This window comes from Serinus canaria, chromosome 3 (assembly GCF_022539315.1).
Source record: "Serinus canaria isolate serCan28SL12 chromosome 3, serCan2020, whole genome shotgun sequence".
Lineage (NCBI taxonomy): Eukaryota > Metazoa > Chordata > Aves > Passeriformes > Fringillidae > Serinus > Serinus canaria.
The window spans coordinates 84689219-84714361 of NC_066316.1; the positions used below are offsets into that span (position 1 = coordinate 84689219).

Genomic DNA, 25143 nt, shown 5'->3' on the forward strand with positions numbered 1-25143 from the left:
AGGCTACAAACAAAAGAGTCTGAATTTCAACCCCCTCTTACTTAGTACGACTACACTTGCTCTCACAGCAAATGGAAACATAGAAGACGTATCTCTTGTTTCAGGACGTGAACGTGGCCACCCCTGCCTGCTTAGGTCTCTGAGCCCCTTGTACCAAGGCTGAGGAACGAGCAAGGCTCTTAAACATCACCCCTCCTGAGCTGCCTGTGCTCCCAGCAGACAGCCGGCACAGCAGCCCACGCTCCGGACGGGGCCCCGGGCTATCCCTGGGCACTCCTGCAGGCAGGCAGACCCCTTTGCACCCAGCCGTACGGCCTTAAGCTGAGACAGGGGAGGCTCAGATTAGATACGAGGAAAAATTTCACAGTTAGGGTGGTCAGCCATTGGAATAGGTTGCCCAGGGAGGTGGTGGAGTCCCCATCCCTGGAAGTACAACAAGAGGCGTCTGGATCTGCTGCTGGATGATGAGGTTTAGTGGCTTAGGGGTAACAGTGGCAAGTGCCGGGTGGACGGTCGGACTGGACGATTTTAAAAGGTCTCTTCCAACCTCGGACTCCATGATTGTATGCATGCAGCAAAGTAGTGACTAAGACACGCGGCAGCACCTTGCAGATGAGGGTCTCCCACTCCCCGTGCCACCAAATCCACACTCGGGAACACGAGCTCCGCAAGGCACCTCCTGACCCCACACCCCTCCCGGCCCACGGCTGCCCTCACAGCGGGCACGGCGTTCCGAAGCGAGGCTTCCCACCAGAACGGGATCCTGCCCGAAGTTTGGCACTATCGCGGCTAAGTCGAGCCCGGGCCAGGGGCACGGAGGTGCGGGGCTCCCGCACACCCTCCCGGCACAGCCCCTCGGGAGCGGTCCTGACGCGCCGGCACCGCCCGCACACCTGCCCGGCGCCACGCAGGGACATGGTTTAGATACTTTTACAGCAAGAAGCAAAACCAAAAGGATTGAAAGTGCTTGATACCTCTTATCGCACCTTTCACCCTTTCTCAAACCCCCTTCCTCCCCTCCTGCTGTCTCTCAGGCAAGAGTCCGCTCGGACCGGGCGCTGCCCTGCCTCAGCCTCCCGGCCCCAGGAGGGAAGGACGGGCAAACCCTTCTCGGGAGAAAGAGGTGAGGACAGCTCTTCATCACCCTCATTCTCCCTTCCTGCCCCCCGACGACTGCGCTCTGCCACGGGACGGGGCCGGGGGACTCCGGGTCCCGTCACTTCTGCCCCCGGGGAAGGGCCGCTCGCCCGCGGCCGGCAGCGCGGGCGGGCCGGGAGCTCGGGCTGCGGCGGGGCCGCGGCGGGAGCGTGACGTCACGCGGCGTGGGGCGGTTGCCGCGGTGACGCGAGCCCGCCCCGCTTTAAGCGCCGCCTCGGCGGGGCGGCCGCGCTGCCGCTGACGGAAGTGAAGATGGCGGCGGCGGCGTCTGACCTGCTGACGGGATGGTGCCTCTTCGGCCTGGCGCTGCTGGTGAGAGGCGGCTCTCCCGCCCTGCGGCGGCCCCCTCACACATCCCCTCCCCTTCCCTATTCCGGCTGCTACTCCTTCTACGGCCGCTCGCTGTTCCAGTGCCGGGCATCCCGCCCGGTCTCCTCGCCCGTGCCCCTGGGGCTGCCCCGGCCGCGAGTGCTCCCGTGCGACTCCCGCGGCTGCCTCGGCCGTGGTGCCGCAGGGCAGAGCCCGGAGCTGGGAGCGGGGGCTGCCTTGCCCTTCTGCCCGGCGAGCCGCGCTGTTTGTGTTTTCGCGTGTTCCGTGTGTGATTGCTGGTGGTGTTGCTCGAGCTGCTCTTAAGGAAGAGTGACTTTTGTGTGGTCAGTATAACCCTGGTGCTGAGTGCTCAGGTAAAAGGTGTGTTGATGCTATGCCAGGCATCCGTACAGGGTCTAACATCAGTACCTACTTGCTGATATTGTTATTTTACAACTCGTAAGTATTTTTCCCTGTGTATTTCAGGCCATTTTAATTTTCTCCTGGGTTTATGTGCGCAAGTATCAGAGTCGGCGGGAAAGTGAAGTGATTTCTACCATAACAGCAATTTTTGCCTTGGCCGTCGCTCTTATCACATCAGCACTCCTGCCAGTGGACATATTTTTGGTCTCGTACATGAAAAACCCAAATGGTACATTTAAGGTATGGACTTTAAAAAATGTTAATTGCCTCTTCCAAACAAGCACTTGTGTTTCAAAAGGATCCTCCTGCATTGTGAAAGTGTTTGAAACCAGTGCTAATACCTGTTTTAGTGACTTGACTTTTCTCAAAGCTGAGTACTAGTACTCTGCACAAAACATATCTGGTATTTGTACTGGGTTTCAATTTCGACTTCTATGCTTTCTCTGATATTCTACTCATTTCCAAATGCTTGTTCCTTCTGTTGTGCATAAGAGTGAATATACCGTCCTGAAGATATAAACAAATTGCTTAAGTGTTGCTTTTTAGTGCATTGTGATGGGGCATTGTAGAATAAAACTTGTTGCTCTTTTGTTGAAAAACTGACTGTATTGCCCCTTTGTAATTTAGGATTATTTTAATTGTCAGCAAACAAAAATTGCTACTGGAACATGTAAAGATTTACAAAGATTTACTGTGGTATTCTATGTGCAATGTAAGGTTTGAATTAGCAAGCATTTTGAAAGCTGCAGGAACCCTTGGCAGAGGGAAACGCTGTAGTGTCTCTTTTTGGCTGATAAAGCCTTAACTAAACTACTGCATTTATAAACTGTAGGGGGTTGCTGTGCAAAATGAGTTCCTAATGAGATGACTAGCTGTCATCTGCTCTGAACATTTCTGCAGGAGATCTTTCCAATGCTTCAAATATTACTTGAATTTTCAAGAAGAATTATTGAAGGCATTGACCTGGTGTCTTTGTGAGGATATTGTGAGTAACAAGAGGTCAAACTGGAGCATGTAGCTAACTTCAATAACAACTTACTTGGGTTTGGAGCCTTACTGGATCTCTTGTAAAAGTTATGATCCTGAAACAAATGAGAGAGTGGGAGACAGCTAAATGCCTCCACACCAGATTGTATTCCCTTCCTGCCCTACTTCCCAAGGAAGATAGAGGTCTTGCCAGATCAGTGTAGTGCTTCAAAACTAGCTTGCAGTTATTACAGTGCTTTTTTTGGTTGGTGCTTATATAAATGCAAGTTATCAGAAGCCTTTAGAATTGAGCTGTGATGTGTTTTTTGTCATCTTTATTGCTCATGGTGAATACAGAATAAATTAAGCTGTTAGTCCATGTTATTCTGAAAATTTGTGTTTTCAGACCTTGCTTGTTTGGAATTAAAGGTTTTATAGATGATGGAAGCAATCTTTCATGTGTCAGGATTCTTGCAGTTCAATGAAAATAGTAGTCTTAAATACATTGAGCTTGACTATCTAGAGAAATAACCATGGTGCAACTAGGTCCAGCTGAAAAATGCGTATCTAGTGGGGACTAAGCAGAATTCTGTGCTGCAAAGGATACATTTTTGCTAATGTGTACTTTGTCTGAATAGAAGCAAACCTGTGAGAATGGGTCATCAAAGGTGGTCATGCAGTCACTACAAATTTTTACTTAAGGAAATACAATTATTAGAAGGAAAACTACTTAAAATCCTGTTTTTCGTGGGCTAGAATTCCTTATTGATGGACACATGTTGTGATATGGTGAGGTGGGTAGGTTCTATTTAAAAATTGTACTGAGAGCAAACATTCGTGCTTGTGGTAAACACTTTTTTTGTAAAGTACCCTTTTCCCTAAGCTTTTGAGGCTTCTTTGTCCTGCTTAGTTCTTAATGTTTGTAGGTACTTCTTATGGCTTGTTAAAATACAATTGCTCCATACTGCCTTGAAGAAGCATTTTTCTGTGTCTTTTAAGTCTCAGCTGAATTGAGTTTCTAGCTTTGCAGAAATAACAGGGGATCTACTGGCATTAATGCATTTGATCCAAACACAGGTGTTGAAATTATGGTATAGAAATATTAATGTGGCCTTCTAGGTTGAGTGAATCTGAAATCAGTCAGAACCTACAAACCTATAGGTAAGCACAGCTTTATTGATTCGGTAATTCCAGTTTAAGGGGTAATGAGGTAGGAGGCTGACAACATCTTAAAATGAGGCACATGGTGACCTGCACAGGACTGGGGGTGGTGATCCTGATGGATCCTGAGGGTCCCTTCCAATTCAGTATTGTCTATGATTCTGTGCTCTTCATGAATTGTTAAAGCTTTTAAACTGTCCTTGGTAACATGTGCCTCTTTCCTGCCATTGTTTTGCAAGTAGGGTAGACTGAATTGTGTTTAGAATATTTCCTGTAGATTACTGTCCTTTCTCTGGACCATTCTTTCAAACCCAACACTTCCAAGACCCTATAAATGATGCTGGGGTCTGAAGGACTATGGCTCTGGCAAGAAACCTTTGTTGCTTTGGATGGGCAGAGTGAGTGAAGTCTTTAATCTTCTCAGTGACTTTTTGAGGGAGATCCAGGTAGCAGATGTGGATAATATTCTCTGTAGATAAATTAGTAGTTCATCAAAAAACTCTAACAGGATGATTTCAGAGCTGATGCCAAAAGAGTTATCCAGTTTCTAAGTAAAAAAATCTGCTTCTGTATGTACGCTTTTCCTCTATGTCCCAGCTGTAATTACTGGTATCAGCGTTAAGAGTCATGAGAAACAAGGGTGCTCAACTTGAAAGAGGTACTAAATGTGAACTTTCAGTTCACTTTTGATGTATCTGAGCATACTGTCAACTTGTAGATATAGCTGAAGGTTTGCAAGATGAATAAGCTTGTAGCAAACCTAGGGAGAATCACATTACTCTAACAGCAGAGGTTAAATTGAAGGCTTTGATGGTTTAAAGTTCTCATTGAGAATTGTGTGTGTGTTCTGTGACAAGGGAAGGTGGCATGTCCTGGCTACAAAGATTGGCTGACCTGTAATCCCCAAGCAGAGTGTCTTTTACTGAAGGTTGTGAATATTATGCTGCTTTCTGGAGGAATTCACTTTAAAGTGTTGTGTAGCCCTTTTCCATCATGTATTCTGAAGTGCCTTCCTTGACAAGGGCTGTGTGCTATGCCTTGGTCAGCCTTTGTTAACTTGAGATTTTGTTCATTTCAACAGGACTGTTAAGATACTGTTTATGCATGTTTCAGTTACTACAAGTTATTGTTTATGGTGAAAGTGGCTTGTAGTGTTTAGCACACAATGGTGTATCTCACCACATTTTGAGACTTAACAAATATTATCTTAAAGTTTTTATACTGAGTGAATTGAGAAGGTTTGGTTTTGGTAAGTTTTGCACAGTAGTTACACAGTAGATTCACAGTAGAATCCACCTTTTCTGGAGGATGGGATTACTTTGATTCCTAGCACTGTTAAGTAGGAAAGGAGGATTTTGGTTTAATACTAATCAAAACTTGAGTATTACCTTGTAAGTGAAGTCTTGATAATGTTCAACAGCAGCACTTCAGCTCAAAGGTTTTGACTGTAAGCACTGTTAGTGCTTTACTTGTTTCAAATGATTTCAAATGCATCCAGTTGCATCTGATCTGTTTGATCTGAAAACTTGTTGGACTTACAACAAGCACATAGGAAGAGAAAACCTCGCCATAGCTTAAAAACATAATATTGTTGCTGGAACCCAAGTTCTCTAGGTCTGACCTACAAGTCTCATAAATATTTAAAGCATAGCTGATGCTGTCTTGCAGCAGGAAGACTGCTTAAAACAGGGATGCCCACATCATGGTACTGTCTTTTTTTTTCCTACTGTTCTAGCAGAAGGCAGAGAAGGTAGTGAAACCTTTCCTTTCGTTTTTAAAAAGTATGATATGAATTCCTGCTGCTATATGAAGTTAAAAGCCAGTGGCTTCTTTAAGTTTGGTTTAGACTGAATGTGTCACAAACCTTGGGTGTCTGCATGAGCTGTTGAAAGCCAGTTGTCCTCTTAATGATTCAAAGAGTAGCATCTGCTTGATGGGAGGTACTTTTTGCAGATCATTTAAGGTTTTTTTGCATCTTAGGAGGGTGAGAGGGGAACAACTCATTATGTAGATTCCCGGAATACAAAACCACTAGAAATGTCTATGGTATTTGTTTTTAGAAGGATGTTAACTGAGAAGTTATCATTGACTGAGACCATGCCTCCTTCCTGAGTAAGAATTACTACTTATGAAGCAATAATACTTGGCCAGAACATTGTTGCTAGGCAGATGGGGCTGAGATGTGCATGTTTCTGGATGCTACTTTCCATCTGGCAGTCAAAATCCTGGCACTGTCCCATTTTGGAGGTAACAGGCTGGAAGATCTGAGATCTGGATACTAAATTTTCTCATATCATGCTATGACTCGGTCTTCAGGCTTTCATACTGCATCTTCCTTTTGCTGTCTAAGCTTTGGGAGAGGCTAATCAGAAGAATGAGTTATTGGAATAAAATCCCAATATTGCTGGGTAGAACGTGCCTGGGCTCGTCCGGCCCTGCTCTGGACCAAAGGTGGCAACTGTGGTGTTTCATCTCAGAGACACCTTTGGCTGTCTGGAAGTTGCAGTTAGGCACTCGGAACAAATCCGAGTGGAAACTCAGTTTACCTCTAGTGGAAAAGGTTCAGGCGACAGTGAAGAGGAAAGGGAGCGGATTCTGCTGGAGGGTTAAATCCAGAGTTTATTCCAGGGTCACAGAGCTCTGAATCTTGGTATCAGCTCCAACAGAATACCGACTGCATGGTGTCAGTGACTTTTAAGCCCGCAGGGAGGGTGGAGGGAAAGGATAGGTGAGCCACCAACCAGGTGGAATAGGGAGGGTCTCAAGGGACTGTGACACCTGGATAGGCCAATGACCCCAGGTCTGAAAAACATCTTTTGAACTTCTGCCAATCACAGGACGCCCTTGCTGGTATGTAGAGCTTGACGGACATCACTTCAGAAATGGGGCAAGGGGGAGGGGAAGGAAGAGGTTGGCACACCTGAGAAGGAACTGGGGCAGGATATTGCTTCACACCGCAACAATGAGTGCTTCATCTACATTTGATGAAACATCACAAATACTGAGACCTGTAATGTTGCATAACTTTAAGCTCTGTTAAGGGACATTTGCCGAGAATGGGAGCTAGCTTCCCTGAGTACTCATGAAAGTCTTACAGGGTGCAGCAGTGGCAGTAAAGATGTCAAATTTAATTGGGACAAAAGAATAAAATTTGTGGCTGTTCCTCACCAAAAATGGTGGAAAGTCAGATGAACTTGCATTGGTTTTATCTGTGGAAGTTATCTATACAGTTTGAATAGTACTGTTCTGTTAAAATATGTTAACATGAGTCACTAACTGGACAGAGTTGCTGGGAGAAGAAATACTCTGCTCAGTGATTAATGCAGGAGCAAGTGTTCTTTGTAACTAATTTTCCATGAATATAATTATGAAATTAATCTTCTAAGGGAGCTTTGCTTTGGCTTTAGCATTTAGGTAAAATAAGTGTCTTAAGCTGCTTTTTTTATATCTTTACTTATATAGCAATATTTTACGAGTATATGTACTTTTTACACTTTAACATATGGTACAAAATACTTAAGCATAATAGTTTAATATGGGTCATTGTGCTCATTGTATGTATCATTGCAGTTTGTGGTTTCCCTTGTCTCTCAGTACAATGCATTGGTACAGGTATTTTAAAGGTGATATGTGTTTGCTTAACTGCATGGAACAAAATGAAGTACAGCACAACAGTGCGGAATGCCTGAATTCTGCAGGTCCTAAGAGAATTTGTGGTCCCATTTTGACACCTTAAACTGTTTGTTGAAGGCAGTATGAATTTTCACCTCCCTAATCTATTGTGCTTCTAAGCCATTTGCTGTATATACTGTAAGCTTCAGCTGTAATGAATGGAAAAGAAAAAGACTAGATCTAGGAGACTGCTCAGATGAGTTCCCAGCTGAGTCCTGGATGTACTAGTTGAGTAAATTCTTATACCTAGCAGCTTAGTTTGTCACCAGAGGTTGTAAGACTGTCAGAGCTCTGATACTCATTAGGTAGCAGTGCTTGCTTTTGACAAGACAGTGCTGCTGTCAGTAGCCTTTGAAACAGCTCAGATAGACTGGTTACTGCCTTTGAGTTGCTGATGGTGTGTGCATATGGATAACTTGCCAGTTAAATTAAGCATTTTGCTTTGTAGTTTGTTTAAATGTGGGGCTTTGGCAGCTGACTGAAAGCTGACATGATAATTATTATATACCATTAAATTGGCTTGCTTTACATATTCTTGTGCAGAGTAACGTAAAGTTTATATTCTGAGGCAGATGTAAGTAATGGTGACATGTACACATTTGCAGTTTGAGTTTGTTTAATGTAATATAGCAGCTCCCTATTCTACTATGGTGTAGTGTATATTTCCTTGTCTGGTTCTGTATGCAACCTAATTTGAAAAATAAAATGAAAAGCAATTGCAATGTTTAAAATTCTTAATCTGTTTTGTGTTAAAAATGCTTTTCTGTAGCTGAAGGAGAAGCAGCTTGGGCAGCTAAGCCTTGTTGTATTTCCATTACTAGCTACCTCTTCTGTACAGTGGCTGTGCCTCTTAAACTTTGGGTCTCGCTGTTGCTTTTCTTGCTTGTTCTTGGTTTTTGTGCATTTTAGATGTCTCCATTGTGCATAGGAGAGACCTTTTTTTCTAATAGCTACTTGGAATCAAGCTATACAAACAGTCCAGTTCAGTCTTGGTTTTCCCTTAGGCTTGATTAATGTAAGCATTTTCTTAATATATAACATGAGGCAATTTAAATGTTCTATATCTGTTCTTTACTTATCGTAATCAAATTCTTTTGTGGTATATTTAAATACAAATGCCTAGAAATTTCTTTTTGAAAATGCTGTTGGGTGTGAGCCTGACAGTCTTCCAAGACTGAGCTTACTGTGCACCTGACATACTTCAGGTGTTGCTTCTGCCCCTTCTGCTAAAATATTTTTCATCCTTTTTTTTTTTCTGATTAAATGTCAAAATGGATGTGCATTTTTCTACTCAAATTCCAGCTGGGTGACAACCTAATTTAGTACATACAGTGAATTTTAAAAGCTTAATGTAAACTGACCTACTGGAAGTCTTAATATAGTAAGAAAAAGGAAGTTGCTGTTCATTTTCTGAGATAGTTGAAAAAGTGTTCATGGTATGTCATCAAGCCCATATTCCAGATGACTTTGTGCAATTTTGAGAGAGCTGATAAACCAAATGCCAAAATGTCTTTGTCTTAGGTGAGCAATGTTTAAGTAGTGTGCTCATTTGCATTTTCATATCTGTTAGTGTGTGTGCATCTTTACAACTAAAAGGGTTTGATCTTACCAGTTTGAAGAAAGCCTGCATACAGAAATGAAAAGGGCTTTGACAGTAGTTGATTTTTTTTTTTCGCCAATTTGGTTATGTTGGTGTGTTCTGTAGTTTTTAAAGAATTCTGCTTGTGGATAACTAATTTGTTGCTCTTGACCACATATAGATTGGATCTCACAAAACTAAAATAATTCTGAAATATGTATGGGCAGCATTGGACCATTGTATTCAATTCCTGTGTTTGTCTGTCAGTGATTGTCATAAAATATTTAGCTTCCTTAAACCAAGAGTTTCTCTCTTGGAGGAGAGGGAGTGGGCACAAGAACTTGATTTCAGCCACCTGGCTGACTGCAGTTTCCAACACAGTTAAGAGTTGTATTTTTGCTTTCATTGCTTCTATTCTCCAGACCATTCCCTGGGACTGAGAAGTGCAGTTACTTTTGCTCTTGTTGAAATAAGGGATATAAGTGCTCTTGGAATTTGACTTGTAAAGTTAGATATTGCTAAGTTGAATATTCATGTAATTCAATTCTTGGTCAAACAAAAAAATGAAGTCTTGTACTTCTGAAAAAGGAGACAATAGCTTAAACTGATGTAATAACTAACAAAGTAAAAGTTAATGAATTATATATAACTGAGCATAATAAAAAGTTCTTAGTCTTATGTTTAAGTATTGTTGCATCTGTCTATTCAGATTTTAAACAAAGCTATTCTGTAATGGAGATATTGTGTACATTGTGTACTTTGTCCAACTGTGTGGCCCATGGCGCAAGACAGCTGTTAAAACAAGGCCACAAAACCTGTCAGATCTGGAACACCTCTCCTGCAAAGACAGTCTGAAAGAGTTGGGGTTGTTCAGCATGGAGAAGAGAAGGTTCTGTGCGGATGTTGTTGCAGCATTTCAATTTAGAGAGAGCTTATAAGAAAGATGTAGAAACAGTTTTGACTAGGGCCTGTGGACACCGAAGAAAATGTAACAGCTTTAAACTGAGAGTGTGGATTCAGCTATAAAGAAGAAATGTATGGTGAGGTTGATGGTTCTCTGGAACAGCATTCCCAGAGGAGTTGTGGATGCTCATCACCAGAAGCATTCCAAGGCCAGGTTGAATGGGGCTTTGAGCAACCTGGTGTTCCTGCCCATGGCAGGATGGATGGACTAAGTCATCTTTAATCCCTTTCAACCTAGACCATTCTATGATTATCTTCACAGACTCTTATAAAGGTACTGTGAGAATTAGCAGAACATTGTGGGAGCTGCCAAAAGTGCCTAATACTCCTTGGGGTCTAAAACCTTCCTTTTGTGCAACTGTCCTATGTTTATTCTTCTTTGCCCAGTGGTTTTCACTGCTGATAGCACTCTAGCATGGAATTCTTTAGAAAGTAGTGTTTTTATTTCTCTCCCTTTGTGTTCTTTAGTGGTTGATTCTCATGTAGTTTTCTTTTATTACATTTGTTAATAAATGCTTCTATCCTTTTTTTCTAGGTCTGGGCTGATGCTAATGTATCAAGGCAAATTGAAGACACTGTACTTTATGGATATTACAGTAAGTATTTTAGCTTTTTTTTTTTTTTCCCAAGTAGTAGGACCTTCAAGTGAAGTAATGAAGTTTTTAGAGGTCATATTGGGTTACCCTTTTTTGGTTAAACATGAGTCTTATACTTAGTGCTCTTCAGAGAATATTTTTTATCTTCATGAGTCCCCTAAAAATGCAAATATATTCAAGCCAGTTCATGAAAAGGCTAATGGTTTCTGTTGTATCATCTGTGGTTCACATGTTTACTGTGTGGGTATTTAGTGGTCCCTTAAGGGAAACATGTGGTTTTGCTGTAGCTTTTATGGCACTTAACATATGCAGTGTGAAACTCATCTACCATGTATAAAGTTCATGCAACCATGAGTGCAACACTTTTAAGTGTTCAGATTCAGCAGCTACTGTGTTTCAAGTAGCAGTTACTGTGGAGGAGCAGAAAGGAGTTGATTCAAAAGTGGTAGTACTAAATAGAACTGATACTTTAAACAGTGACTGAAATAAAATAACTGTTCACCATACCTCTGTGTAGTCTTATACCTGTTTTTTAGTGGTCCTTATGAAACTTATGAGAAGTTTTACTACTGATGGATATATGTAGTGGGTATAGAACTGTACTTAGCACAGTTTGAGTGAAATGCTGGTTTCAGTTAATGGTGCAACAGAGGTGGTTGTCTGCTTCTGGTCATATTTCCGAAGACTTGAAGATTTTTCTTTTAGATTATTGTGGTTCTTTGAAAATATTTTTCAGATCTGGAAATGATTTAAAATAGTAGACTTACTTTGTTAAATTACAGATTAATTATTACCTGACAGTGATAGTAATAAACTAGAATAGGCTTCACTCAGCATAAAAGTGAATAAAGTCAAAAGCAGTAAGAAGACTTCTGTTTTCAAAAAACAACTTTTAACACAGAGGTTCTTTACTTTACAATAGTGGAATTGATATGTATTTGATTTCTGTTCTTTGTAGTTTTCCAAAGTCTTGTTTAACAGACCAAAGATTTCACAACTCATAAGGTGGAATAATCTTCAAGCTCTTCTGTGGACTGTTTGCTGTAGATTTGTGAGACTGACTGATTGATTGATTGATTGATGAATTTCTGTAAGGTGTTTTGGGCTAGCTGAGTGTTTTGGTAAATCTTGAACTAATTATTTGAAAAATATTTAACTTAAAATTGGGAAAACTGCTTTTGTTTTTGGCCTTTCTGGACAGGTCTACTTGAAATGCTGTAGGAAAATATCTTATTTCATAGCATATCCTCCAGATGGTGGTAGAGAGTTAAACGTGGTTTTAAAATTTTCTCTTGTCATCTTAATTTGAGTAGGTACACTTTTTCAAAACTGGTTTTATAACTACAGCTATGTTGAAGTGAACAATACTAGTAACTTGTTTTTCAGAAGTCTCCAAAAATCATATATAAAAACACAGTGCCTCTCCTACATCATCTAGTGCCCTGCTGCTGTTGCCCAGCATAGTGACATAACAGCTGAGAAGGAGAAGGTTAAGCAATTCTTCCATTGTAATACTATTCCACTTACTTTCCTGGGATGATAGCAAAAGAATATTTGATAGTAGTTTTTGGGGGTTTTTTAACAGACAGGATGCACAGGAGTGAAGTACCCTTTTGTATTTAAGAATGTGAATGCCAGTATTTTCTTGTGTCTCCTGAAAATGGAGAGATAACTTTATAGATCCTACTTGACTCGTGTAGTTGTATTGACAATTCATGGTATTAATAATTGGTGCACTTAGGTCATTGTCCTTCAAGTCACTTGTAAATTTAGCAAGAATGTGGAGACTGGGATTTAATGGATATTTTAGAATATTAATAATTTCTTTGCTACTTGCATTGCTTTTTACTGATAAAGCTGTAACTAAATATAGAAAAAAATTTTTGGTTTTTTTGCGTAGTTGTTAGCCCCCATGAAAAGCATTCTGTTTCTCATTCCCACCTCGTTTCTTGGCTAGACTGACACAAAAGTAGAATGAGTTTGTATTTGTAGAATGGTAAATGAGGTACCTCTCAGAGTGAAGCTTGAAATAACTGTATCTTGGAGTGGGATTTCAGCAGCCTAAAAGCTTTTCTTAGCAAACCAGTCTAATAATTGCTTTGAAGCAATAGTGGCTTAGTGTGTTACTATTTCTAACCCCAAATGTAATAGAACATGCCTCACAGTACTTTAGTGATTGAACAATGATCAATGGTTGGCAAATGCTCTAAAAAAGCCTGTCAGTTTGTTTGGAAGGAAAACTCTTTTGCAGAAAGTGTTATAATTGAAAGTTGTCCAACACAGATTGCTTTATATCACAAAGAATGAGGTTGAAACAGCTGACAGTAACCTGGAGGTGTGTTGTGTAGCTCTTCCTCGAGTAAGGAAATACTACCTGTTGGAGTCACCTTGATGTCCAGTGTCCTTTGATGAAATTTTGTGTATGGTGACGCAGTATTATTGGTAGATTCTAATCTGCTGGTGAGATAGACCAAGATCTTGACCTACATGTGTTAGATGAATTCCAGCTACAGTGTGATGAGGACTATCCACTAAATTTAATGGGGTCTCTTCATGTGTCCTTTGAGGTCTATGCTAAACTTGAGATTTTCCATTTCCTTTTTGAATCAGCAAAAGTCTGGTGATTCCTAGGTTCAAGTTTTTTGAGTAAGTGGTATTACTTGGATGATTTTTATGTGGAGTTTTGTCTGCTTACTGCAAGTGTTTGATAAGTCATTGACACTGAGTCATTGACCCAAGAATTTGAGCTTCTAGGAACTAAGTGCAAGTCAAATATGACTTCATATTTTCGTGGTCTAGTTCTAGGAGAAGTCATTCTCAATACTCTTAGGGACCTGTAGCTGTGCTTGACAAATACTGTGGAGTGGATCTACAGAAACACTTTCCTAATTGGGGTAACTTTTCTGGGAGCAATGTGCTAGAACATAAATTGAAAGTCACACATATTCACAATATTGAAGTAGCATTACTACTGCGGTAGAATGCCCAGGAAGGCTTCTTTTTAGAATTTGAAGTTTCCAGGTGTTATATAGCACTGAATTTGCTCTTGGCAAATGTGAGAGTTCATGAACTAACTGAGAACTTTTCTTGCATTGCCGTGCTAACTCAATACACTAGACAACAGATACCTTTACCCTTTAACACTTTGAAATATTTTTTCCAAAGAATGAGTTCTATTTAGATATAATTAGAGATTCATATTTAGATTCTAGGTGTTGGTACTTATTTGACTTCTATACCAATTTCAGGAAAAAGTGCTGAGGTAAACTTCTTTGGGGCACATGGGCACTGTGAGGAGTGCATTAGCCAAGATAAGAGGTCACAAACTTAAGTTGGGAATGAATGTATTCATGGAAAGGTGTTAATTACATATATATGTGTATATGGAAAGGTGTTAATTAGTCATGCAAAATGGAGCAAAGATGAAAAATAGACAAAGATTACAGGACTTGTGGTCCTGAGTAGTTCTATTTATTCCTTCAAAGGTGCAATTTTGTGCTTCCACAAGCAGTCTTGTCTGTGTAGCAGTTCTGACATTTTGAAGTCTTAGTAAACTGTTCTAGGATACTTTTCTTGTGGGGTTCAAATAGTGTAACGTACTGCTTCACAGTTTTTAGTTTCCTAATGGTGTTCTGCAATGTTCATAGTATAAGATAATGTGGAGTATTAAAAAATTTTCCGAAATAAACATGTTCTAAAGCATGTTCAGCTTATAATACAGACAGCTGAAGATTTAAACTTCAAGTGGTCTACCTGAAATTGGTCTTTTCTTTTCATGCCACTGGCTAATCCATCCAATTGATTTTGACCAGCTGTCTTAATACCTTCAAAATTTGACAGTATTTGTAAAGACGTGTTAAACCTTTTACTTTCTTGTGATGACCTGTGCGTCAAAGTGGCATGACAGAAGGATTGTTTTGGTTTAGTGGCTACACAGTTAAATATCTGTTGCAATCTCCAATTAGTCCTCTTAAAAAGCGAGCGTGAAGTGATGATACTACATTGATACAGCGTGTTTTCTTTTGTGAATTGAGGTCAGTAACAGCCATGTCTTTCATCCATGATGTACTTATGTTAATAGGACAATCTGCTACCGAGTCCAGTGATCAAAATACCTTAAATTAATTTCATTTGATATACATTTTTTTGAACAGCCTGTTATTGGGTGGCTTGGCTTGCTTTTATTCACTGTGCTTTAAGCTAATGTGCTAGTATTGTATACAGTTGATTACTTTTAGTCTTTTGTTATTGCTGAATTGAAGATGGATCTGAAATCCTTAATCTGAAAGGGTTCACTTGAAAGTTCTTTGGGGTTCACAAAACAATAATAGTTTGTATGCTGGCTAGTGACTTTTACTAACTTTTCAATGCTTGAAATTAAGAGCTAGAATGAGAGGAAATCAATGTTTTACTCTTTTATTTGAATTACTGTGTAGTAAACGAAGTGCCAATGTAACTGTCTCTTAATTTAATTCTTCCTCCTAGCTCTGTACTCGATCATTTTGTTCTGTGTCTTTCTGTGGATTCCCTTTGTCTATTTCTATTATGAGGAGAAGGAAGAAGATGATAGCAACACATGCTCAGTAAGTTTACTCTAGCAAATGCACCAAGCAATGAAAAGGCAAATGAATATACCCAAAACATGATAGCAAGAATGATTTTTTAATTTAGAAATGGTATTAACATTGTGATATTTAAGTCTATTAATATAGTTCCATAAAAATCCTGGAGCAGTTCTTAGTAAGATATTGTCTAGTCTAAGCACTGTGGTCTCACATGAAATGAAACTTTAGTAAGATAAGTAATTAATGTTTGTATTTTCATAAAGTCTTTAAACTTCATAAAAATTCTTTTGAGATAAGTGTCATACACAGGAAGTTAAAACTTCTTATGTGAGACTCCATAGAATAAAAACCATTTATAGTGACAGCTTTTAAAGTAGAGAATAAGGTGGTTCTGATTCTGAAATCGGTACTCAAATTTTGTTTTTCTATTGTAGTGTTTGCTTTTTTCTTGAAGTGGGCAGTAGTAATTTACCTGAAGCTAACATGTTTACTTTTGTAATGCACTGGTTTGAGACCTCCCAGGGAATACTGCATGCCAGTAAGGTGCTATGTTTCTAATGAAAATTGAATATTTTCTAAAGGATCTTCTGATCAATTAATCATGATTGTTATCCTTTCTGTTTAGTTGTAACCTTAACATAAGAAGACTTTTAATAATAGCCATAATATAGAGTATTAGTAGTATATATTTTCTTTTAGTGTATTTGCAGTGAATGTATCCAGGCTTCCATTGACACCTGCTCAGATGCATAGCTTATGGTGGAAGCAGAATTCTATGTCATTGTTCACAGTTCTCAAGCAATGAGATACTTCAGAAATGTATGCTTGTGACTTATATATAAAACTACTTGTGGTCTTTATGGAGGTTTTTTGTAGAATACCTGTTATGCTAAGTATAATACTTCATAGTTTGCACAAATCCCTTTATATTCATTTTATGGCAACATATTAACTTTCTCTTTAATATTCAGCAGGTTAAAACTGCACTCAAATACACTCTGGGGTTCATCACAGTTTGTGCAGTTCTTCTGTTAATTGGGTAAGTATTTGTATTAAGCATTGTTCTACGCAAGATTTGTTTATCTGAGTTCTTTGCTTCTAAGAGGTAAATTATGATACACTCAATCTGTATAATCAACATCAGCTTAATCACTAAAAGGGCTTAAGTATCCTGAGAATTGTGTACCTGAAAAGTAAGAGTTTAACTGGAAGATAAATGGAAATGGTTTTCTTAATTATGGGGGTGCTTGTGCTTCCAAGCTGACTGAATGCGCAGTGCGAATTGGTATCAAGGACATGGTGGCTTTGACACAACTACATTAATGCTTCTGTGTACAACAGGGAGTAAAAAATTTGTCCTAATCTATGTTCACCAAATAGTTTTTTGCTTTTCTCAAGTGATTTTTCTGAAGTGGGCATTGCAAAACAGCTTCTTAGGAAAATGATTAGATGCTATGTGCTTATACTTTCCTAAATGGAAATGTTGTCTGAGGGATGTTAGTGTGAGCTTATACTTGACTTAATTGTGCCTTGTATGATAAAGCTTTTGCTGGCCTTTGTTTAAAAGGCAAATGTTACTGAAGTGAGTAACCTGTTTGCAGCAAGTGCTGTTGTTCTGAAATTCCAAGTAGTAGCAGAAAATTTATTTCAGATCACCATTAAGCATGACATGCGCACACCAATACGGACTCTTTCTTATGTCTGCTGTGTCATAAGCTCTTCAGCATTTTGACCTCAGCAATAAAGTTGGTAAAAATTGCAAAATGTATGCTAAAATGTTCCATATCAAAGTACTGGAGCGTGAAGTAGAAACTAGTGTGTGAAATTCATGTTTCTAGTTGTGTACCATCTTACTGGAATACTGTTTTAGTTTTGATAAAAGTTAAAGGTACAATTCTATCAACTCTCTTGTCCTTTTAAGTGAAAGTAAGGTATTTGCTCTTATAAGAGATTGTAGGAGTTTATTACCTTAATTGTTGTCTGGAAATATTACTAAAATTTCTGGCAAAAGCTGTTTCTGACAGTTAGCTCACATCATAGGTATAGACAGATGTATTGTATTGCACATCCAGTTTAGAAATCTTGGTAGTGTCTCTAGTAGGCGTTGGCTGAATCCTCAGTAACTGTAAGCATGTTTCTTCTTCTCTCCCAGAAAAAGATAATTATTGTATTTCCCTTTTAAGAGAAACTGCATGACTGCTTTCAAGGGGAAGGGCTTAGTTTTAGGAGGCAGCTGAGGTGTCTGTGCTGAAGAAAAATGTGAACTCTATTTCCAGGATAGTTTTATATAGAATAATTAGCATCTGTCTCAGTGTTTACGTATCTGCTTTTTCTGAAGAAGTTACCTGTCTTAATCAGCTGTTTTCCTAGCAGGGGCAGGGAGTGGTCACAGAGTTCCAGTGAGACCAGAAAGAGAGAAACATGGAGCTGAAGCTTCTGAGTGGTTTGACTGAGTGTGGTAGTGAAGACTAGTCTTACAGTAGTGGGGGATTCTCCCACTGGTGGTTAGGATCAGAGTAATGTTAAAATAGACTCGAATTTTATTTGCTGGGTTTGACTCTAGGTGTCTCGGCTTAGTGAACTAGAGTGCTGCTGCACACAAGTTGAGAGTGAGAGGAGGGTAGGAATATTTCCTGCTAAGTGCCTAACAAATAGTCTTTCTTCCTGTGCTTACATGGCTGGTGTCTCATAGCCAGATAGCCTCCATTCTGATTGGTTTAGGAAGTAATCTGTATGATTAAAGAAGGTCAATAAATAGTGTTAAAGGTCTGCATAAGGAAGTTTTTGACTCTTCCCTGGTCAGCTGTCCTCAAATGAATTATAAAAGCTATATTAAGTTCTGAGTTTCAGTGTTTGTTTTTTTTTACCGGGATGTTGCCCTTGCTGCACTAGAGATCATTGTGACTTTTTTGGGAAACAAATGTGTTTGGTGCCACATAGTCTTGGAGGTTTTTCTGACTTGATAACACAGCTCAGTGAGCAGGATGTTATTGTCCTAATTGTTATCAGGAGTAGCGTTTGTACTACTTGCTTTACTTGTCTGTTACAAAACAGTTGTCTGGCAAAAATGTGCATGTCTGAAATTCTTAAATCCTTTGCACACAAATAACTTGATGCAGAATACCATGAAAAGCCAAGTATGGGGCAAATTTATACTGGGATGCTCAGAACTAGTTTTTACTTATCATAACTTTCCCTTCCCATAAGTTAGGCACTTTCTCTCTACTGTCTCTAAATGTCATGTGCTTGTCAAGAGGCTTGACATACTGCAATCTACATTAAGGAACCCTGAAGCAGTCTAGTATGAATAAAAAGGCTGGTTTTGAGGCTAATGAACATTGGGTTCCAAAATGCATGCTTCTCTGGTTGTCAGTGTTTAGAATTAAACTGGTTACCTTAAATTTTCTAGAACCATTAGCTCTTAAAAAGCTATGAATATATCTAATTATCCTATAAATAGCTATGCAAATTATATCACAGCAGAATTCACTTAAGGAAATGAGTCTAAAACTGGTGTGTTGAAAAAGAATTTCCTAAGGATGACAGTTAATGACACTGATTTAAGGATCAAACTTTTTCCATCTACACTTGTGTATTAGCTCTGCCAAGAGTGAATAGTTTTAAACTGCTTGTCTTGCATTTACTTTCCTTGTTCTGCAGCCTAGATATTGATCTAGATTTTAATCATAATTTAGCCAGGATGTGTTTTGAACAGCATCGCAATTTGCTTCTATTCTTAAAATTACTACAGTTAATAGTTTGATTTGTGTCCAGAACTCCAAGTATCAGACATTACAGCTGAGCTGTTTTGTTTGCTTGTATTACCTAAATTTATAACTCCTGTGTTCCTTTCTTGGGGCCTTTCGTGCACGGAACTTGCACAGGAGCAGAATCACATGTCCATCTCCTTCAGTCAAGGTTTATCTGAATACTAATTGAAGAGTATAATGTATTCAGTAGCCCCTGCTCTGATTAGTGTCCTTTGACATGCTGGTTCAGCAAAAAAAAAAAAAAAACAAAAAAAAACAACCTATTGTTCTCAGTGGAAAAAAAAGCAAGCAACTTATAAATATCCTAAAATGTTCTTCCATGTTGTTTGTTCCCTGCATGTGGTCCACAAATAGCAAATCCATAGTCATGCTAAAATAAAAAGGACTTGAGCTGAGTTATGTTCTCAGTCTCCTTTAACCATTTTTAGCAATTAAACCTGCAGTTATTTATTTTTATCATTTGTAAGTAGAAATGTTGCCTAATTGATTTTAATATCTGTGTCTTCGTGCTGTCTGGATGCTGTTGTACCGAAAGAATTACTACTAGAGGCAGATACAAGAGCTAAATCCTAAGTCAACAAGCTAGTGTCAAATTAAGCAAATGCTAGCCCTCAGTCTGCCTCTTGCACAATCAAGAAGCTTTCTTTAGAAATTAAAATCTTGATTTTTAAAATGTCAACCTTTTTTTTTGGCAGTGTAGCCATTTGGTTTTGATGAGATGATTGTGTGCACACAGTTGGTTTAGCCCTAACCTTGGAAGCAAAAAGCATATATTTTGTACTTTTAGACTGCTCCTGGAATATATGTATTTGTTTGGGACTTTAAGCAGGAGGTCCAGTTATGTTGTACAAATTACATAAATTTGTCATGGAAATCCAAATGATACTTGTGAACATTCTTTATGGGCTTAGGTTTGAGTTCTTTCATGAACTCAAACCATGTCTTGTAGACATTCAATTTCATGTCAAAGCTATGGTTTCAGTGGTTTTTTGGTATGGAGGCACTGTTTTTCCAGCTATTACAAACTCAGCTGTTTTGTATGTACAGGTGCTGAAGAGTTATTCTTATTAGTTGACTTTAGATGGTGAGCCTGATAACAGGAAGCTTTCAGCTAGGGGCCTGTTTTACCTGACATTGTTCTCTGAGCATTCTTTGCTATTGTGCTTATTGGAAGTACAAAAAAACTTAATGAACTTCTCAGCAGCTCAATTCTCTGGGCCAACTGCAGAACAGAGAATGGAATGGAGCAGATCTGTTTAGTTGTAATAATGGAAGATAAACATGTCCCTTTATATTTAAACACTTGTTTGAGAAATCATTAATTATTTTATTTTGGCTTTCAGAATTGTTTATTTATATGAGAATTTGTCTCAATTGATGCTTTAAGTTTATTTGCTCATTTGCATATGAATCAAATCAGGATTGTAAATCATATTAATATGTCTTTTAATTATACTTGAGTGTGGAGCCCTTAGCTCTTTTAGGACAGGTAAATAGAAAATCACTTGTTCATTGACCTCAGGCTGGATGGTACGCACACATACCTGTACTCTGATCTAAAGGCAGTGTTTGAGGAGAATGTCAATAAAATGAAACACTGCCTTTTCTTCAGGAATGAATGGATTTCTATCTTCTTAATTTGGAAGTAGGATTCTTGTTATTTTTCACTAATTAGGGTAAGAGATTTTTTTTTTGTATTACAGTGCTTTTGTTCCTTTGGATATTCCCAACAAGAAGAATTCCACAGAGTGGGAGAAAGTGAAGCTTCTGTTTGAAGAATTTGGAAGTAGTCGTAAGTTTGAGATTTGTTCTGAGCTGCTAGTCTACTAACCTCTGCCACTCGTTCATTGACTGAGCAAGATAATTAACTTCCTTGGTGGCAGTTTTCTAACTTTTCTCTGACTGCTTACCTACAGAAAGTCTTTGCAAAAAGACTTCTTCCTGTTCAGAGAAAAACAAAAATTAGGACTATTGAAAAAGCAGACACTGCCAGCATCTCCTCTCTGTACTTTAAATGCAAGTCCCCATTTGACAGCAAGGACTCCAGTGTTGTGTCCACTGATATTTATGGTGGGGAGAGAGGATGCTTTCTTCCATAGTCTTCACTTAACTCAGCTCTTAAATGCTGCTTGGATGCTGAAGTTTACTGACTTACAGGGTATGGTGAGTGTGTATCATGTTGTGACAATCTTCATTCATTTGCCTAATGAAATGCAGTACTGCTGTTCACTGTAAAAATGAGACAAGTGGGTTCTGTCTGTTTGGGTGGGAAAGTCCTGTGGGTATTATAACTTCTTCCCTTTGCTCTTACAGTACTGACCTCTTCTAAAATTGTGGTTTGCAGTTGTTATACTTTACACTAGGGCTGTAAAGAGCTGTTGAAAAGGCCAAATTCCATGGAATAGTATTTAACATTCAGGTGATGCAGTTCATGCTCTTAGCCAGGGTATGTTTTCAGGGTAAAGGTGTGAAGGAAGTGTTTTATAGGTGAGCTAAAACAGGCTTGATGTCACTTTTCAAATACATTCAAGAAAGGGTAACTAAAAGTTGTTTAACAGACATTCATCCCAATGCATAAGTACTACATTACTTTGTGTTTCATTCTTGATATGCATCAGAGCATTGGTGTCTGTGTGAATATTTTAGGGTATAATCATACAAGCCTTTATCAAGTCATATTCTGCATTAGTCTAGGAATTCTGTACTGAATAAAGGTTCCCTGCAATGACATGTACCAAACACTGACAGAGCTGGCTAATCCCTCTTCAGGGCCCATCAACTTTGCGTACAGTTTGCTTAAGTATTCTCCAGCCTGATCCTCTTCCACCAAGAGTAAATATTCCTTCCAGCTTTTCTCACTATGCTCCCTGGCCTGAATTTCCTGAAGTCTAGTCTTGCTAGTAAAAGACTGAGGCAAAGAAAGCATTCAGTAGCTCAGACTTGTCATGGAAAAGTCCTGTCTCACCAGGTCCCCTGCCCCACTCAGCAACAAGCCCCAGTTTTGCCTCTTCTTGCTCTTGCCAATTAAATACTCAAAGCCCTTCTTGTTTGCTTTGACATCCTTGCAGGGTCTTTAATCATAATATGTTCTGTGCTGTAATATGTGCTTGTAGGAGCGTAGGAGATGGGGAGGACAAATCCATAGCTTATTGAGTGTTTTGGCTGTCTGCTTGTTGGTGTTTCTCTTGCTTTGAAAAGATAATGGCTTAGGAAAAAATGCTACTTAAACTGTTTATACAGGTTGTGATAATGGTTGAGCTGAGATGTAAGCTTATTTTTCCAGGTGACCTTGATATGGCTGTAACAAAGTATTTGGCTCTGTCTTACCTATGAAATACAGTATAGCCTATGTTTATTTCTAGGAAAGTAAACTGAATAAGATGCTGCATTGGGATGTGAAAGTCTGATTTTGTGTTCTATCAGCATTCTCTTGTGACTTGTAATTTCATAGGATAATTCAGATTGAAGAGACCTCAGGTCATCTATTCAAATCTGCACCAAGAAGGAAGCTGTAAGATAAGACTGGGTTGCTCAGGGCTTCATCACCTAGCTCTTCAAAACCCCCCAAGTTTGTAGACTGAACTCATCGTGGAAAAAATCTCTCCTCTTACCTGTTGTCATCGTTTGAGCCTGGCGCAATGCCAGTGCCCCCACGAGATCACCTCCTTCCCTGGCACCCACTGTGAGATGTGATCAGAGACAGAGCAGAGCAGGCTCCAACTTGAGGTTTAAAGGAAAAAAACTTTATTAACCTAAAACTACAAAGGAAAACACTAAGGAAAAACACACAAAACACATAGAACCCAAGATGAAAACCTTCCAAATTTCTTCCTCCTCCCCCCACCTAGATTTCCAATTCCATTACCACCAAATCCACCCTTTAGATAATCAGTTCTCAATTCCTCGAGAAGAGAGAAGTCCCTCTTGCACCACAGACTTCCCCAGGAAACAGTCAAAACTTCTCGTGTTTCCATGTCACATGTGGCACCGCCAGGAGAACATTTTGCCATCGTGACTTCTTCCTTCCATGTCCAGTGCTCTCACCACTGCACATGGATCAGAGCTGCTTCTAGGGTTTTTCCCTTTAAGGATACTTTGTCCAGTTCCAGAAAGAGCACAGTCCCTCTCCTTTTGGGACACCTGTCCCCCCCAAATTTCACCCCCTGGGGCCGAGGGGTCTCTTGAACAGAGATCATCTTCCTCTTCCTCTTCTTCGAAGCGGAGGGCACCACCACCACCCTCCTCACCTGTCGTCTCTGTTCACTCCTCCACATCACTGCACTCTCCTGGCTCTGAGCCATCGCCTCCCCCTGGAATGCAGTCTGTGTCACAGAAACACCAGTGGTTCTGCTGTGGCTATACAAGAAAAGTCCAGCCCAAAGCCACTCCATCATCTCCTCCCACCTAGAATTCTTCTCAACATCTCCTCAATCTCATCATCTTCTCAATCTCATCAACCTCAGGAGGAATCAGCATTTGCAAGGTTTCCATCCTCCCCAGAAGGGTTAAAAGTCCCAGGCTCTGCCGGTTTGCTTCATGAACTCCCACGCCTGGCTGCCCTGCGGGGCACCTCCCCTCTCTCCTTCACGCCGGCCGCGCTATCACAGGTGCCGGCTCTGTCTCTCTCCCTCTCTCCGGGGGGGGGATGGAGGATGGCTGCCCGAAGCCCTTGCAATGTTCTCCTCCACCCTTGGGCCCAGGCCTGGCCTACCTCCGGCCACATGGCTCCCCTCCCCCCCCCCGCCCAGCTCGGCCGGGCAGGGGGAAGGTCTACTCACTCTCAAGCGGGACTCCAAGAGAAAGTTCCCCTGGGAGATCACAGCTTTTAACCCCTGTGTTCTCAGAGGCGTATCCTGCCCTCAGTGGACAAACCAGGTGCCAATATTAAATCTGAACACTGATTGGCTTGCCCACACCATCACAAAAACTTCATTTCCTTTCAAACCACGACACCTGTTGTGGATATACTTGCTGTCACCCAGTTGTCTCACGCTTGGCAACTATGCACCACTGAAGAACCTGGGCTCTGCCTGTTTGCTAAGCAGACAGGCTCTATGGGTGTCCCAAAACCTGTCTCTGTTTCAGGTCAAACAAGCCTGACTCCCTCAGCTGCTCTGCACAGATGTGCTCCAGCTTCCAACCACCATAGTTCTTCCCTTAGCTTGCTGAGATTTATCAGCCTTAACCTGCAGCAGGGGCCTCAGAACTGGTTGCTTTATATGTTCTCTTCCTTTAATAGATGGACATGCTGCTGTTGATACAGCCTGGGATGCCATGGGACTTCCATACTGGCACAGCCTGCTGCTGGCTTATCTTCAGATTGCTGTCTCCCAAGACCCCCATGCAGGGGTCCCTTGTGTTTTCATAGAGCTGCTCCACAGCCACCAACTCTCTGCAAAGGGTCCTTTTGTGTTCCAGATACTGGAGGAATAAGGACAAAATGCTTGCCCTCTGTCTTTACTTGTACCTATTGTGCTGTTTTTATATTAATTTACCCTTTTCTTTTGTCTGCCTGTAGCTGCCCAAGAAATACAAAGATCTTGAGACATAGAACAAACATCCAGTCATCATTTGGTAGTTGGTTGTGGGGTTATGAAAGGAATGCAAACTCATTCACTGAGGCAAAGCCTGATAATATGCTTCTGCTATACAATTATCAAGTTTTCAGCCAGTTAGTTTCTTAATGTTGCATTGAGCACAGTTCAGACTTCTAAAGTGGATATTAAATGTTGTTTTCAAATACTTATACAGGAGAATCTTCAAATATGGTGTGTAAGTACCATACCATGTGTGATATGTTACAAATGGGGCTACTCGTGGCCCCCTAAACTTCAAAAACAACTCAAATTTTTACATCTACTGAAGGAAAAATGGTGCTAGGTGTTTTTTGGTAAGTTTTTGGGTTTTTTCTTTTGTCTTTCTTATTAAATAAGTTTTAAACATAGCTGTAGTATTTGAAATGGAGGAACATATTGCTTTTA

At 40.1% G+C, this 25143-nt stretch overlaps 1 protein-coding gene and 1 long non-coding RNA gene across 3 annotated transcripts in view; one reads left to right on the plus strand and one right to left on the minus strand.

Moving 5' to 3' along the window:
• The first annotated feature begins 1339 nt into the window (after positions 1-1339).
• LMBRD1 (LMBR1 domain containing 1) overlaps positions 1340-25143 on the plus strand; it is a 68734-nt gene continuing 44930 nt past the window's right edge. Inside the window, exons 1-6 of one of the 2 annotated variants that reach the window (XM_030236085.2) lie at positions 1340-1470; positions 1954-2130; positions 10767-10827; positions 15313-15410; positions 16364-16431; positions 20866-20954. In XM_030236085.2, the coding sequence (XP_030091945.1) occupies positions 1411-1470; positions 1954-2130; positions 10767-10827; positions 15313-15410; positions 16364-16431; positions 20866-20954 (553 nt within the window). In that variant the 5' untranslated portion in view covers positions 1340-1410. The remainder of the gene's footprint in view (positions 1471-1953; positions 2131-10766; positions 10828-15312; positions 15411-16363; positions 16432-20865; positions 20955-25143) is intronic. The other variant, XM_050972294.1, reaches the window with a different exon arrangement.
• Positions 23177-25143, minus strand: part of LOC127059378 (uncharacterized) — a 768519-nt gene continuing 766552 nt past the window's right edge. Inside the window, exon 2 of the long non-coding RNA XR_007777105.1 lies at positions 23177-23409. This is a non-coding gene — a long non-coding RNA (uncharacterized LOC127059378). The remainder of the gene's footprint in view (positions 23410-25143) is intronic.